Raw genomic sequence first — 17510 nt, forward strand, 5'->3', positions numbered from 1 at the left:
GTTTTGAGATAAGATTTTAGCCTAAAACATATTTTTTAAATCCACTCATGGCAAGAGGTACCTGCAGGATGTTGTGAGGCAAAATAGTCCCTAAAGAAAATCTTATTTTTCTCAGATTTATTTTATTAGTCTTTATTTTCAGACTATCAGCATTACTTGTTACTTTTTATTACATAAAAAACGTGGAAGATACGTGTAGGTTCACTGATGGTTTTGGGTAGTAAAAATGACTATATTTGTGTTGTACACATTGTGAACCCAGAAATCTTTTTAATGTTTTTTTCTTTTCTATAAGCTCACATGCCAAAATATAATTTTTACAGTGTGAAGAACAAAGAGGAGATGAAGTGGTGTAGGGGGCTGAAAACTCTGTCATAGTAAAGAGAAGGAAAACGGAAATTTACAAATCAATTACAAACCAGGGGTTCTCCAGGGACGCAGTCCATCACAGTTTAGTAACTTCCCTGCTGTAACACACCTAGTTAACATTTACAATTAACAAATGAGTTGAATCTCGTCTGTTTGACCAAGGAAAGCAACAAACTGTACAGTGGACAGGAGTTGGATTCCCCTGATATGGACGTACAGAATAAGTAACCGAAGTTTAGGAGAGGACCATTCATGACGCTCCTTCCAATCTAACATCCAAGACCAGATATTAACATAATACACATACACTACATTATTGAAAACATTAATATTGTTGCTGAGCTATCTTGACATGCTATTGAGCAGGTTTTGATTCAGGTTCAATTTCCTGTAATAAAGTTTTCGCATCCCACGACCACCCCATCTCCTCTCTGTTCCCGTTCTGTTCATGAAAGGGGTGGTCCAGCTTTCTGGCTCAAGCAGGAGCCACCCAGAGCTCCAGCTCTTCTACCCCTACAGTCATACAGTCTCTTCCCATACATATTAGTGTTTCATGCCTCGAAAGGATTGCTTGCATCTGGAATGCCAAGATGTCACTTACCACACTGTCACCACATAATCTTTATTTAGGTATTTAGTTCATTATTATTATTATTATTATTATTATTATTATTATTATTATTATTATTATTTTAAACAACAGTAGGGCCTATCAACTAACTATGAGCTAGAAGACGTCAGAAGGTTAGGTTTAATTGAGGAACTACACATCCCAGAATTCTCACCAACATGATGTTGCTTATGTATGTCAAAATATAATGACTTCTTTCCGAAAAAAATGACATTTTAGCCTAAAGCCTAGAACAATTTACAGTACGAACATACTAAGGAACTACAATGAGCTTTCAAAAAAACAGAATTGTAAGATTTTCTAAGAGGAATACGATATCCTCTGAGAGGGCTTTAAAGTGCTGGGCGGATGAAGTCCGGCCTTTCTAATGCCCGTAAGCGGAGCGCCATCTCCGGCTGTGATGCGCCTACTTCAACCCTCGTAGTTGTTTTGAGTCCTGTGTTCCATCAAGTCTTCCCAAGGCACAGCCAGCCAGAACTTCATTTCCCAGGTGGCAGCGTGATTTGACGGTCCAAGTGACCGGAGGGAGCCGCGGCTGGAGGGTGGCAAAATTCTTGAATCCTTTTTTTTTTAGCTCGTTGTTTAAGTCACAGTAAGCCACTGTCTCGTTTTTTGTCAGTGAAAAGTCCACTCAGCCGTGATCTCCTGCCCCACCACAAGCTTTTAAACAGATATGAGCGGCAGCGGGCGGCCCAGGACGAGCTCGTTTGCTGACCCTCCCGGCGCCGCTTCATCATCCGCGGGATCAGCCGCTGTCGTGGGGAGTAACACGGGAAAGTCCGGGGTCTCTCAGGCCTCGGGGGGAAGCTCATCTAATCTGAAGTTGGGGAGTGAGTATTCAAACGATTTTTTTGGCCCTTAATAAGCAGGCAAGCGGTCATTTTAAACTCAACAGGAGCTAATGCTTACATTAATGCAGCGCTCAGTCACTTCTTCGGCACAACGGCTAGTTTGTTGTCTCGGTCGGTAAGCTAACTTTGGCTTTGAACTTGTTCACAGCAAAAGCTTTGCCCAGACAAGTTAGATAACTTGGATAACTAGTTATTGTTTCCGTCATTTTGCCCATTTTTCATGCTTGGAGACGGCATTGTAATAATTATTGGTTGACTTAGCACACGTTCCCTAGAGTGTATTTAGTCAAATAAGTGTTACGGTTTCATTGTTGCCAGGCTCATAGGTGGTAGCGTTAGCTAGGTTAGCTTGTCGGCAGCATCTTTGATTTATAGTGAGCTAGCTAGGTTAGCTAGCATAGCTTACTAGCTAAGTTATGCGAACAGCTTAAATTGCAATGGATCTCACTTTTGACACACAGCTAGGTATTGTTTCAGAGTGTTTGTAGGGCACATCAGTTAGCCAGCTAGCTAGTTGGTCGACCAGTTCCCCTAATGTCTGTTGTTTTAATGAGAGCAAACTACCGATTATTGTCTAACATATTAACTTAGCTAGCTAGCTAGTTAGCTAGTTAACCTATGTTTTCTGATCCGTACCAGTGCTAACTAGATTAGCTAATCTATCTTGCCAAAACTGGCCTGCCAGCCACAGTTAACTGAGTGCCTGGCTTGAAAGACGTTTTATTTAAAGTACACTATAGGTGTGCTTGACCAGCGGAACTAACCAGCTTGATGAGCTGTAAAGCAATATCACCGTTTTGCTTGCAGCGGTTCATAGTGCCCAGTCGAGACTCGGTGGTATAAAATGTCAGCCTAGATATGTAACGCTAACTAGACCACTACAAAATCTGCACCCCATAAGCATCGATGTTTTGATTTTTCTTCATGGCAGTAAGCTAGTAACTTGGCAACGGTTTACTTTGGTACTAGTTTTTGAGGTGAAACGTCCACCTAGATTTAGCTACTGCTGCTGAGTATATGTAGTATTAAAATTAAGTGAAAAGGTTTTGTCTAGTACCCAGTCAAAGGGCTACATCTGGGGAAGATGCTACTAGTTTTTATATTTAAGCGAATGACTCATTTTACTTTAGATGTGCAAAAGTACTGTGATCTGTGTAACTGAGAAAAACATGTCTGTGTACCACTCTTTCTGGGATCTTGTTGGTTATTACAAGGAGAAAGGGGGGAAGTTAGTCATAGATGAGCACTGTAGCCCTTTATTGTATTTATTTTAAATAAGTCTGTGTGTAATATATATATATATATATATATATATATATATATATATATATATATATATATATATATGTGTGTGTGTATATATGTGTATATATATATATATATATATATATATATATATATATATATATATATATATACACACACACATATATATATATATATATATATATATATATATATATATATATATACATATACATATATGTATATATATATGTGTGTATATATATATACACACACACACACATATATATATATATATATATATATATATATATATATATATATATATATATATATATATGTATATACATATATGTATATATATATGTATGTATGTATGTGTGTGTATACACACACACACACACACACACACATACATACGTACATAAATACTTTGAAGGAGCTGGAGGTGAGGTGACGACGGTGGTCGCCACCCCTGGTCAAGGTCCAGACCGTCCCCAGGAGGTGTCCTATACAGACATCAAGGTGATTGGCAATGGCTCCTTCGGTGTGGTTTATCAAGCACGCCTCATTGACACCCAGGAGTTGGTGGCCATCAAAAAAGTTCTTCAAGATAAAAGATTTAAGGTGTGTTAATTTTAACACATACACTTGCACACACTTTGTCATAGTTTTATTGCACCTGTTGAAATGTTTCATTTCACTGAGAGAGGATCCAAGTGAGAAATCATTGTGTAACGTAACCTTTCCCTTACCCATCTGTGCTTTTAGAATCGAGAGCTTCAGATCATGAGGAAGCTGGACCACTGTAATATAGTTAGGCTACGGTACTTCTTCTACTCCAGTGGTGAGAAGGTAAGAACGAAAACCATGTTTTTTCTGCTTCTTTTGTTTAAGGCATTCACATTTCTAGACTGAAGTAGTACAAATCAGTTTTTTTTTTTTTGCCTTATTGTGTGGAGGCCCAAATCTGATTGTTTCAAATCAGATCTGAGTCATGTGTGGTCCTAGATCAGATACATATCTGATTCATTGCCATCAGTGGCTTCTCTTCCACTGTCGTGCCAAATGGTTCTCAGGGCTGTACTGTGCCGTTCCACAAGGTGCGGACTTGTGAAACCAGTTAAAGTTTCTTTTTCCGTTTTGCCATTTAATCAGAACCAAGAAATACTGAAGACTACTTAACGAAAGATTGGCTAACTATTAAGTGGCAAATAGCTACACACCTACCACAACACACCTTTGATTCTATCTGTCTTTCCAACAACAGCTTTATCCTCTAAATAGTTGTTTTTTGAGCATCATTTACTGTAACTGAGCCTGTCTTGCGGTAGGTTGCTTGAAGCTGGCTAACTACACTAGCATTAGCTTTGCCCAGCAGGATGCATCTCAGAGCACCACAGAACATTTAAAAATAGGTGTTAGACTGACACTTTGATGTTTATTGAGTAGTGGATTTAATATAGTGCACTGCTTTCATTTATTTGGCATGCATGTGAGTGATCTGAACTTACTTGATTGTTTTCGGGTTTGAAAAAGCACAATACTGGCATAAATGATTCTGTGGCCCTGAACACAGTTAGCTGACCATGCTGGAAAAACAACGTGCTGAGCCACGTTTTAAGCATTCTGTGTCGAACCATGTTTATGTGGAAATGCCACTGAAACAAGCTTAGAACTGTACCGGCAGTAGAAAAAAGGCCACTGAGAATGGTTTGATTGGAATTCGTGTTTCTTTTAGGTTTTTTTTTTTGTTTTTTCACTGCGTGTGCGTCATCATGCTGTTATTGTGTTATACATCACATGATGTTATTGATTAGAGTGTGTGTGCGCAGGTTGTTTTAGGAGACACATTTACTCACAGTAATGGCAGATTTGAGTCACTTAGCTACATGAATATAAACTTACAAGTTAGAAAGATCGGATCTCAGCAAAAATTCATAAACGAGCAATGAGGCTCGTAACCCATTTACGTGTGGCCCAGATCAGCTACATGTCCGATTTATGGCCATGCGACCTCAACGTGAATGACCAAATCAGAAATCATGTTTTTTTGTTTTTTTGTTTTTTTTTTAATTTTTTAAATTTCACTTCAAATACATCATTCAATGTGGCAGCAGCGGATTATCACAAGTTAGTTCTAGTAAACACTACAAAAGCAATGCTTTTGACCCTTTTTTTGTCTTCATCCCTTTCTAATAATGAACATCTGAGAGCTGAAGTGTTGTTTTGCTGGTTAGTTTCTTCATGACGCAAGTGGTTCGTTCAAGTGACGTTATTAATTAGGGTGTGTGCATGCCGGTTGCTTCAGGACATGGGTTTGTTTATATTAATGACATATATGTCAATCACATGTGAAACATCAAGTTAGAAAGATCAGATCTGAACAAAAAATTGGAATTGAGCAAGGAGGCCTGTAATATGAATGTAGCTAAAAATAATCCTCTGCAGAAGCATGTCTTTCAATCCTTTTCTAAAAAAAATTGGCTTGGACTATTGGGCCATGATATGTTCATTGTGGGGATACATGCTGATTTACTTGTACTCATACTCTTAAATTCACTGACACACACAAACACAACTGCTTCCCCAGTACGGGTGGAGACATGTAGGCCAGCTAAACGGAGGAGAAAAAAGTCGACATTTGCTGTCAAAGTTCATATATGCTGCCTTTAGCGAGGTATAAACGTTAATATATATGTATATGTGTGTGTGTGTGTTTGTATGTATATATATATATATATATATATATATATATATATATGTATATATATATATATATATATATATATATATATATATATATATATATGTATATGTATATGTATATATATATATATGTATATGTATATGTATTCTTTTGTCCTAGCGTGTACATCACTGCTTAATTTTAGCTTCAGTGCACAGTGTTAGCAGCCCTGCTAAGTTTCTTAGTGCGTTGCTCAGTATTCGGTGTGCAGTATGTTATTTTGAATGAAACCGTTTTATTTGAAATTGTTCATGAACTGAGCTGTATGTAGAGGTTGTGTTTCACATAACATGGATGGAGCGTTTTTATACAGATGTGCTTTTCTGACATGGAAAACGCTCTCCATTGCAATGCTGCTCAATCCGAGGTAGCATTAAATAGTAATATAGTTAGCTAATGCATTAATTTAAAGTCAGCTAGATCTTAATGATTGAACTGTTAAGATACATTGCATGTATTGCACACTAACAACTACTTAATTTTAAGAATATTACTTGGTATGATATCAGACTGAATTGGCGAGTACACAAAAAATGTACTCGGTCTGGGAAAAAGAATGGTATCAATGCATCTCTAGTCCAGTGTATAGCAGAAAACGTTAATCAGATCATCATTGCTCTGCATATACATGAGAAAGAGCGAGAGTGTATTACTATTCAAGAGGTTCTAAGGACTTTAGCACATTAGGACTGTCTAACTTACTGTTTACATAATTTATATAAATGCATTTTAGTCTAGTGAACATATAGTTGTTCGTATCCATTCCCACAGTTTGAAATCTGGTAATTATATACTGAACTGTTTCTGAAAGCTAAGGTATTTTTGTTCAAACAATGTAAATGCACCCTCAAAGGTACAACAGTGGTTTTAAGGTCCAACTGTGTACCTTAAATACATTTTTCCCAGTGGTAAAGTACATGTTTGTACCTTTTCATAACCTAATGTTTAAAAAACAGTGCAACAAAATAAAAAGCCTAGAAACGAGATGGGGTGTGGAGTTAATACAACAAATACAAAATTTCAATGAATTATGGTACAGTTATGTTCCATGACTAAGGGTACTGAGATGTACCCTTGAGGGTACCACCCCGGTGGCAAGAGGGGTACTGCCCCAGTGACAGTTTCATACCTTTTTTTCGGAGAGTGTACTTAGATGTAGGGGTGATAAAGAAATCGTATCGGTAGGTAATAATGCTTATAAAAATTATTGCTGATGAACATGTATTATGACTTGAGTAATTTGAGTATTTGACTTGCATTTATTGTATCTAGAAGAGCAGAATGTTTAGGCATATGCTGGGCTGCTATGCTAAAATCTGCATTTAATTCATTTTCCTGCATTTGTAACCTGACAAACACATACATTTCAACATAAATGTTTATTCATCAGCAAATACATACATGAGAATATTGGATGTCTGCTTTGGCCTATAATTCTCAAATCAGTGCATCACAACTTGCATGTTGGTTGGAGTTTTCTGGCAGAGCCCCACTGCCTTTCAAGCTAGGTTACCTCAGTAGTGCTACATAATGCATCTGTGTTTGTGTTCTTTATGTGCGTACTTGTACTGACTAGGTTATTGTAGTATTCTAGTAATTCATCTAAAGGATCTTATACACTATTGGACTGTTTGTTTTGAATGCTACTAAATTTGAACATTGTGGGTAAAATGAGCGTGATTTAATTTTACATGGTATTGCTGTGAAGAGGCAGTGAGGTATAGAGGTCAGTACGAATGCTGTCTGGTCATCGGCTTTGAGCATGCTGGAAAAGCTCTTGCAATTATTAAGGACTTTTGAAAGGATAGTATGATGTCTGTGTAGGCAAGTGTAATCATGCTCTGCTGTCTGCACTGCCTGACAGTATGAATGTTGAAAAGCTCTGTGCAGGTGGTGGATATTTGGCACTCAATAGATACAGTGTTCTAACTTCTAACTGTGTAACTTCTTCTCTGTAATATGTTTTATTACATCATGTGTTTGTTTGTCTGTGGGTGTCTTCATGATGTTCTAAGAATAAGTAGTGATCTAAGGTCAGCTTGCTGTCCGTGTACTTGTGCTCTTTAGGATATGCATATAGTGTCTCAAAACCTAGTGAGCTCTCTACATAGACAGCATTTTACGTCACAATATGCGCGCTCCCGACAAGAAGGCTGTCCCAATTCTTAGATATCTCAAATATGCTGCCTACTGAGGTACCTCATTTTGGTCCAATATCGGGAGAGCATCGGATGTTTCCTCAGCCGCTGAGGCAATCCCACGATGCAGTGCGGCGCAACTTTTGTTTGAAGATAGCGGGAAGAAGCGCTTCACCGAGCAGCGACGTCATCTTCAAATGCAAGTTATTCTGATTTTCTGGGGTATTTATCTGTTTTCTAGTCATAAAGGTGCACGAATAGCCTATACTTTCCGCGTTTGACCACAACTATTGTCTATTTTGCTGTTTCATTCAGAGCAAATACAATTAAAATTGCTATATAAACTGCCAGAGCAGGATCCATGTTGGCTAGTGGGCGGGAACAAGCGGCGACGTCACTGCTGTCTAACTAGAGCGTCTCATTTGTCTATCTTATAAGGATAGATGACGGTTGGAACGCTGCCTACTTAGACAGCTGCCTATGTAGACAGCGGCTGCTTAGAGAGCTCACTAGGTTTTGAGACACACCCATAGAATGCGTTTAACAATGTAATCATAAAGTTCAGTTTGTCTTTGTCCTTTTTGTCCTTGTAATTTAACTGAGCCTGATTAGTTAATTAATTGAAAGATGTGTCTCCCTACAGAAAGATGAGGTGTATCTGAATCTGGTGCTGGACTTTGTGCCAGAAACAGTATACAGGGTGGCGCGGCATTTCAACAAGGCCAAGACCATCATTCCTATCATTTATGTGAAGGTAAGAACGATTTCAGAGTCAACGTTTCAGTTAGTGAGTAGCTTACCTGACTTATGAGTCAGCATAGAAAAAAAAGATTTTGACAGTTGTTGATTTCTCTCTTTCTCTCTTCCATTGTCTTTCTCTTTCTTTTTCCTCTCTCTTTTTCTCTCTTTTACTCTCACTCTCTCTTACTCTATTTCTTTCTTTTTTGTCTTTCACTGTCACTCTCTCTCTCTCGCGTGCTCGCTCGCTCTTTTCTCTTCTCCCCCCCACCCCAGGTCTACATGTACCAGCTGTTCCGCAGTCTGGCCTATATTCATTCCCAGGGTGTTTGTCACAGAGACATTAAACCCCAGAACCTGCTGGTGGACCCGGAGACAGCCGTGCTCAAGCTGTGTGACTTTGGCAGGTGGGTTATTTCTCCATGGTAGACCTGTCAGTCTAGAGGCATTTACAAGACCACACTAGGACATTTTGTGAAAGGTTCAGTTACATTTAAGCCTGTTCCTGCCTCAAACTCATGACTAATAGGAGGAGACAAGTGAGAGAGACAGGATGGGAATGGTCTTCTTTGCTTACCTCCAAAATAGGACATAGCACGTATGAATTGAGATACATCTTATAGAGATCACTGCTTTCTATTGGCGTTGGTAGTTTTACGTATTGATTTAAGGGGCACACACGATATAATGCTGGTCTTTTATTGTAGATAAACAATAAATTTCTAGACTGAATGTGAGCAGAATATTAGAACTTGGATACTCTAGGCACCATTCAGTCCCTATAGTGATGTCATTATTGATGGAACCAAACATGCAATTTAAATTTTTTGAGTTTTGTGTCACGAAAGTTTTGCCATCTTACATTTAAATCATAGAGTATGACTGTGTATAATAATCATCTGGTGTATGTTAAGCATCTGCCTTCTTTTTTAGCTTGAATAAAATATAAAGAACTTAAGAGCAGTTTGTTTTACCAGTTTTTACTTTGTACACTTAGCCTTCATACCAGTTGCATAGCACAGATTCTCCTTGGGTGGCTAGTCTGTCATACTGTTAACCTGGAATAGTGGGATATTTCTCATGCATTTCTGTCAGGAGTCACGACTGTCTTTTGGCTGACTGGTATGGACTGTCTTAATGCAGTACATTAACAAAGGCAGTGCAGAGCTTGTGTTTACATGTTGTCGTAATTATGTGTGTTAAGAGGTTGATCTCAGACAAGTTTTGAAATTCTGCCACACTGTCATCAGTTTTATTTGTCATGTACAATAAACCAAGGACATCCCATGCAAAACAGTATCTACAGAGGGGAAAACAAATAAATAAAACTATATCGACAAAAATATGCTTAAAATACTATATGTTTGGATAATAAACAATATTTGCAGTTCGGTGTGAATATTATGTAATATGAACAAAAATGCATGTGTGCAGGGACAAATATATACAACTGGTGTTAACATTTACTATTTTAGTGCAAGGAGAGAGGCTACAACCAAATAACAGTAATGTAGTATGATATTATGGAATTAAATTAATATGCATAAATACAGTCGTATGCACAAGTTTGGGTGCCCTGATCAAAATGTGTAAATAAGTACACATCCTCTACAAATTGCCAACTTAGAACTAAAAACTGACCATAAATTGGAAAGTGAAAATCCAATCCAGATCTGATTTCTGCAGTTATCTGGTTATTCAGGTGATCTTTAGACAGCATACTCTGATTTCTTCGTTCGGAAAAAGGCCTCAATCTATTTAAGGAATGCAGTAAAAAGCACTGGATTTTAGCTCAGTAATTGGGTTTTTCAGAGCAAGTATGTGGTTTCTTTTGTTTTTCTGAGTCTACGCATGTGTGAAAATAGGCTGAGGTACTGCCTCCCCATAGTTTCCTATGATCTGTTTGCTTAAATGCATGTAAATGCAATAAACAACTTATTGACAGTGGTGACAGAGTAAAAAAGAATGATTATTTTCTTGTATTGTCTGAAGCCTGCTGATAATTTTGTAGTAAATTTTGTCATTCGTTTTTCTGACACCTGTGACAGAGGCCCTTGAGTGTGAACAGTGAAGCAGCAGTGTGAAATGATATGGTTTCTCACAAGAGTGTAGTCGAGTGTTGGATGATATCTTGGAAGGAGATTAGATGTTACAGTTGTTGTAATTGAACAGCGGATATGGAAGGTTACAAGGTGACATGACTGTAAAATCTTGAAGCTGAATGCCTTATTTACATGCGATTCTGGTAAGGCATGTGAACCAGTTTTATGTGACCTAGAAGCCAAGTATCACATTATTTTAAAATAACCAAGCTTATAAATATTGTTTTTAGTATGTGCATCATGTATTATACCTGTACAATCTGTAGCTCTTGAAGATGAAGACGTTTTGTCTGGAATAATGGATTAAATCAAACAATATCTTGTTCCCACTCTCACAGTGCAAAGCAGTTGGTAAGAGGTGAGCCCAACGTCTCCTATATCTGCTCACGTTATTACCGCGCCCCTGAGCTCATCTTTGGGGCTACCGACTACACGTCCAACATTGACATCTGGTCGGCTGGCTGTGTGCTGGCTGAGCTGCTGTTGGGCCAGCCCATTTTCCCCGGAGACAGCGGCGTAGACCAGCTTGTGGAAATCATCAAGGTAAGAGGCTTTGCTTTCTTCTGAAGTGAAGAAAGAGAGGAATTTAATTTACATCCCTATTTTTAACTATGCACAGATGCATAGTTAAAAATAGGAATGTAAATGATTAACAAATTAACTATTATCCAAACAATAGCTTGACCAATGCAGTTGGTTTAAAAAAAAAAAGTATTTACAGTACATAGCAGTTCCTATTTGAATAGACAGGCTTATCTTTGAAGTTGATAAATGTTTTCGAATTGTATGCATGAAAGTACAATAAGCAATTGGTCCTTCTAGATAGGCCACAGCTAAAAATATTGGTGTTTGGGACCACTTTCAGACAGGATAATTGCAAAACTATAGTGATATACCACATAGAATACCAGCATCTGTAAGGGGTAAGAAAGTGTGATGCATGGCAGTGTGAGGAAGTCACACATGGGTGCAAAAGGGTGTGGTGGATGGCGATGGCTTTCAAGAGCCACTGCGGTACACTCAGCCAAAGCTGACATTTATGAAGTGGAGTAGTGAGTGGTAAAGATTTAGAACTTTACAGTATAGAACTTTCAGTAGCCCATCATTATGTATTCTTGTCATTTTGTCTTCTTTTTAGTCTATGGTCATGTAACTGTGAACATCTTAAAGCTCTCAGCCTCTCAGTTTAAACAAAACTGGGTTCTTATGTAGGGTATATTTAATATGTTTTCGGGCCGTGTGCCTCATAGACACGCTAATGCCTGGCCCACCCATCAGTACTAAGTTCCACAGTCCATAAAAGAAATAGTGGTTTAATATCGAATTCATTTGACGTGCATATATCAAATGTTTCACAGTGGCTTTGAACGTGGCTCAGCCCAATAGTTTTTAGATCTGGAACTATCCGGTAAATAATTCTTGTCATTCATTGCCTTCTAGATTTTAGGCTTGCTGGTTAACAACTAATGACAATCTTTTATTGCTTACAAGAATTTGCCAAAATTTGCATCCATATTTAGACATACAAGCTGCGTTCCAAAGCCTAGGCTGCAGCCGAGGTAGGCTGCATTTCTCGGCTGCTGTGTCATAGCAGGTCGTTCCAAAGTGAAGCATCCTTCATATACAGCCTAGAAATCCAGCCTGCGTTTTGGAGTGATTTCAAGGATGCATCAGATGTATCCTTCCAGGCCTTCGGTTACCCACAGTTCTCTGAGCAAAAACAATGCGAAGGAAAGAAAAAAAAACGCACCACAAAAATGGCGGAAAACAAAGTCATCGTAGCAGGGTTCGTTTAAATTGTTCATGTACTTGAATTTGTCTTCGTTACCTTATAAAGTGTAAAAATCACTGATTTAATTCAAGCATTCGTTCATATATCATTTTATTTAGAAGTATTTGTATATATGTAGTTTATCGTACTACATAAGAACATCTCCATTTCTGTGAAGAAATGTAAAAGCAACGAACACAATGCAACAGTTTCGCACTGCTCTGGTGATGTCACCACACAACGTTATTAAGACTGTTCCATTTTTGTGATCAATAGGCTACTAAGGAGGAGTCTTCATGGGACAGTCCTACCGAGGACCCACACTACCTCTGCTGCAGCCTAGGCTTTGGAACGCAGCTACAGTTTTAAATCCAATCTGTTCTATTTACTAGGCGTGTTGTTTTGTTTGTTTAATCTCAATTTTAAAAGCTTAATCTGTAGCTACAGCTGCAAATTAGTTTTTGTCCTAAAGCCCTGTATTCATTATCTGTTGCATCTTCATGTAACAATATTTATCTGTATTGTCCCCATCAGAGTAAATATTATAAATTACCTTACCAGATTTGATAAGGATTTGGAATTGAGGCAAAAATAGGTAGAACATTGGTTCATTTAGCGAACATTTTATTCAGAGCAGCACATAGACCAAATATTAAGTATTTGGCCCTGGGACATGTAAGGGTGTAGAAAACCTACATAAACTTTGAGTCAGGTCTTTGTGAAGATCTGAGGAATTTCTGAGTTCTGAATTCTCTAAGGCTATCTGGAAATAGTGGGGTGAAGTACATTGAGAGTTGGACCGCAAGGACCAGAAGAATGGTTCTGACCAAGTGATCAAAGTAGGGAAGGACGTAAAGGAATTGTTGGAGGTTGGGGGTCATCCAATAATTCTGAAAGCTTTTAGGTCAGGAAGACGAGCAAGGAGGGCATTGCAGTAGTCCATCAATTTGAGCCCGGAATTCATTGATGGACAGGAGTCTTGTCCTTATTTGTAGAGGTAGAGTCGGCATGAGAGTTTGATTACTCAGAGATGTGCTGGTTATCAGAAACAACGCCAAGGTTCTTGAAAGCTTTTAGGTATGAATATTGAGGCTATCACTAATTAAAGAACGGTCATCCTTGTCAAAATTCTTCATTAGGTGGTTGGCCAGGATATATTATAACATACAGACAGGCCAAATTCTTTTGAAACACTGGAAAAAAGAATGAGAGATAGTTGTGTTGCCATCAGCGATGTATAAAACAGTGATGCAAACTGCTCTCTGAACCAGTTTGATAGAAATATCAATTAAGTGAACCAAGAACATAGATCTCTGGATACCGGGTGGGTTTAATTGGTCCTAGGCCATTATGCTACACTTTTTTGTATGCCCCCAAACTTACAGCGTAGTGTAACGTGACAGTCAATAAAGGTAAAGCAAATCTGAACACACAGCAATTAAAATACTTACCAAAATACACTTTCAGTTTACATCAAACACTTTCACAACACAATGCTGTCTACTGCTAAGCCGCCAATATCAAATAACCATTATGTTGAATAACCCTCCTCCCACGACTAAACACTGCTAGTCAGTGTGCGAAATAACAGCTGATTTTTGAGGAGGTCTCATGTTGGTTTGCTAATCTAGCGTTGGCAGGCTGCCCACTTGCCATAATGGTGCTAATGCTAGCTTCAATGGCAACAAATGTTCTTCTGGAAATGCTCTTTTCTAGTTTGGTAATGCGGTCTTCCACACATTAAGATCTTATTCATCTCCTCTTTTGTCTTTGGTTTAATAAAAAATGAGTTACAGTTCGCTCTTTCCACCAGTCTCTTGAGAAAATTGGACAAGTTTTCAGATTTACAAATGTGTCTCCGTGTATTGTAAAGTTTTTCAGAGGAATCCCAGCGTAGTCACATTTGCTAGGCTATGAGGGACCAACTGGGCGAACCAGTTCACTGCAGCTCCACCCTGAGGCAGATCAGTGCTGAAACTGTAGTTAGTCAAGAATACCCAAGACAGACATTTGCTGATTGTGGGTGAAATAGGCAAAAGAATTACATATGTTATTGCATAACACATAGTAAGGTTATATTCAGGGAACCCTCAGAATTAAAATTTTGAGACAGTCAAGGGGGGATCCTGTTTCTGGGTCCACCCCTAAATCTTTTGTGACTTGAAATTTTAAATGTTATATATAAATATGCTCATGTATAAGCTGGAGCTATTTAAAGCAGAATGAGCTAGAATGAGACTATACACAACTGTAGAGGTCTGCACCTTTAAAAAAAAATAAAATAAATATATATATATATATATATATATATATATATATATATATATATATATATATATATAAAGCACATTGAAAGGTATCTAAATGAAGTGTAGCAATGTAATTGTCACATGCATTGCTGGCATGATTTTACTCTGGCTCTCTACTGTCTGAACACAAGCAGCCTCACGCTACTGTCTTTAGCTGCAGCTACCATTGCCCCCCTGTTGAGCAGTAGTCATTAGCATACAAAATAAACACCCAAAAAATTATTTTGTTTATAGAGACCATGATCGGTAAAAAGAATGAAAAAGAGAAAAAAAAGTAAATAATGACCAGCCACACTTAAGAGTTTTCGCCTGGTCCATTTGTGGAAATATATCCAAATGCCATGGTAAATTTGCCAAAAGCCAAACAGGCGGCACCAAAACTTGACTTTTTTTTTTCCCCCCCTGTCTTTTCTCAGGTGCTAGGCACTCCAACAAGGGAACAGATTCGAGAAATGAACCCAAACTACACAGAGTTCAAATTCCCACAGATCAAAGCGCATCCTTGGACAAAGGTAAAAGATGTAGAATGTCCAGATATTTTCTAAAGGGGGAAAAGTGACCCACACCTTAACCATAATCTCTCGAAATCTGTTGTGTTTTGTTTTTCTACAGGTGTTTAAGCCACGGACCCCTCCCGAGGCAATCGCTCTGTGCTCACGGCTTCTGGAGTACACGCCAGTGACTCGCCTCTCTCCACTTCAGGCTTGCGCTCACGCCTTTTTTGATGAGTTGCGTCAGCCAGGCACACGCTTGCCCAGCGGGCGCGAGCTCCCCCAGCTCTTCAACTTCTCCACAGCTGGTTAGTTTCTTCCCTGTCACTGTGCTCTAGTGCGAAGGTGCCAGAGGTTTAGGTTTCCATTGATGCTCCAGTTTTGTCTTGTGGAAAATAGATTTTTTGTTTGTTTGATTTTCTTTATCTGTTTCTTATTTTTCTGTTATTACAGAGCTGTCTATTCAACCTCAACTAAACTCCACCCTCATTCCACCTCATGCCCGTGCACAGACCACGTCCTCTTCCCACGGTAATGATGCCATCCGCCATCCTGCTCCAGATAGGCTTTAAGAGTGGCTGAGGTTAAAGCAGTGAGTGATGGTCATTGATATGCGTGTCTTTATATTTGTTTATTAAGGGTGTAATGATTTTGAAACTTAAAATTGTATTGTTAAAACATCCCTCAGTCTATTCTCTCATTTATCATCTTTCATGGAAAGCACTGTTAAAGGCATCTGCATACATTCGGACACATCCTATCAGAGTAAAGTGTGCAGGGTTGAGGAGGGGCTTTTGTTATGCACACTAAAGACTGGGCTTCTTATAAATCTATTGTAAATTCAAGTGGCTGTAATTTTTGGGGTCTGTTTTGTAAGAGGGTGGTGTGACAAGCATCTGAGGCAAGCCAGTCTGTGTAACATAATTAGAACTTTGTAGAATCATTTAAAGCTGCACAACGCAATAACTTTTGTTAAAATTGAAAGAAGCAACAATGCTGAATTAGCATAAAAACACTCTAAATGATTTCTGTGCACTGCTGCAAGTTACCCTGTAAAACCTAAAGTAATAAGATGCGTTGGCCAGATTTCTCATTTTTTTCGCATCATGCATCTGTATGTATTATGCGCGCAGAGGGTCTGACTTAATGTTTAGGCTTCAATTCCAAATAAACATTATTATAGTAAAGATTTAATGACAATGATGTGATAGTGATAGTTCACTTTCCTTGGAAGACATGTTTTTCTTTTCAACGTACTTATAATCATCAAATTCCACTTGGGGGGCTCCGAAGCACAACCGATGTTACACACAATGTTCTTCTGCACATTGCATGCAATTACACATTTCCACCAGAGAGGTCTCCAAATCTCAAACTTACTAATGTAGCTTTAGCATTGTTAACACAGAATATTGAACATCAAATTGAAACCTGACCTCATCATTGAACCTCACCTCAAATCTGAAAATATATGCATCTTTATGCCTCTAGGGCACATGCAAGCTGCTTTATACATGTGAAAATTAAAATTAATATGTAAACACAAGGCATACATTCTAATCGAGTTTTGAATTTTTTGTATCGTTACACCCCTAAAAACTGTTTATGTACTTTGCCGACTGAACTCTCAACATGCAGTTTCCCACTTTTCAGTGATCTATCTCTTTCTCTTATCTTTCTCTCCCTCAGATGGCTCAGACGGTTCTGTACAGCCCAACTCGACACTGACCAACAGCGCCTGAAGCACTGACTCAAGCAGACACACAGTATCTGAGCCACCTCCTCAGTACACCCTCACACGAACGTACTCCTGCACACTTACCTCATACATGGTTCTTCTTCCCTATTAGCTCCGAACTTACAAAACAAACAAAGTTAATGCTCATACACTCATTTAGTCATTCAGGTTTTTCTGACATGTCAGTGTCTTCAGTGACTGTGTACTATTTTAATAAATAGTGGTTAGGGAAGTCTACAACTACTACTGATCCAGTTGTCTAAGCTGCATACTCATTCACGTGCACAACACACAAAAACACACACTGATTTTCCTGCAAAAATTTGTTCTCGTAAGTCTGTTGTTTTAGAGTGAGTGTCCTGACCAGCTACATCTGTT

General features: G+C 38.5%; 1 protein-coding gene across 2 annotated transcripts; it reads left to right on the top strand.

Moving 5' to 3' along the window:
* The first annotated feature begins 1385 nt into the window (after positions 1 to 1385).
* On the top strand, positions 1386 to 17268 carry gsk3aa (glycogen synthase kinase 3 alpha a). 2 transcript variants are annotated; one of them, XM_036567115.1, is made up of 10 exons: positions 1386 to 1830; positions 3536 to 3723; positions 3868 to 3951; positions 8627 to 8737; positions 8998 to 9128; positions 11162 to 11366; positions 15320 to 15415; positions 15516 to 15702; positions 15848 to 15986; positions 17084 to 17268. In XM_036567115.1, the coding sequence occupies exons 1-9, from the start codon at positions 1674 to 1676 to the stop codon at positions 15964 to 15966; spliced, it is 1278 nt and encodes a 425-aa protein (XP_036423008.1). In that variant the 5' UTR covers positions 1386 to 1673; the 3' UTR covers positions 15967 to 15986; positions 17084 to 17268. The 2 variants fall into 2 exon arrangements, with proteins under 2 accessions (XP_036423008.1, XP_036423007.1); XM_036567114.1 differs by having other exon boundaries at positions 1387 to 1830; positions 15848 to 15925.
* The last annotated feature ends 242 nt before the right edge of the window (positions 17269 to 17510 follow it).

Source organism: Colossoma macropomum, unplaced genomic scaffold, assembly GCF_904425465.1.
Source record: "Colossoma macropomum unplaced genomic scaffold, Colossoma_macropomum, whole genome shotgun sequence".
NCBI classification, from domain to species: Eukaryota; Metazoa; Chordata; class Actinopteri; order Characiformes; family Serrasalmidae; genus Colossoma; species Colossoma macropomum.

Excerpts from the sequence above, each read along its gene's own strand:
- gsk3aa (XM_036567114.1), top strand. The coding sequence starts at position 1,674 with ATGAGCGGCAGCGGGCGGCCCAGGACGAGCTCGTTTGCTGACCCTCCC. Across the intron at positions 9,129-11,161 it reads AAGCTGTGTGACTTTGGCAG|TGCAAAGCAGTTGGTAAGAG; the intron begins GTGGGTTATTTC and ends CCACTCTCACAG. Across the intron at positions 15,416-15,515 it reads AAGCGCATCCTTGGACAAAG|GTGTTTAAGCCACGGACCCC; the intron begins GTAAAAGATGTA and ends GTTTTTCTACAG.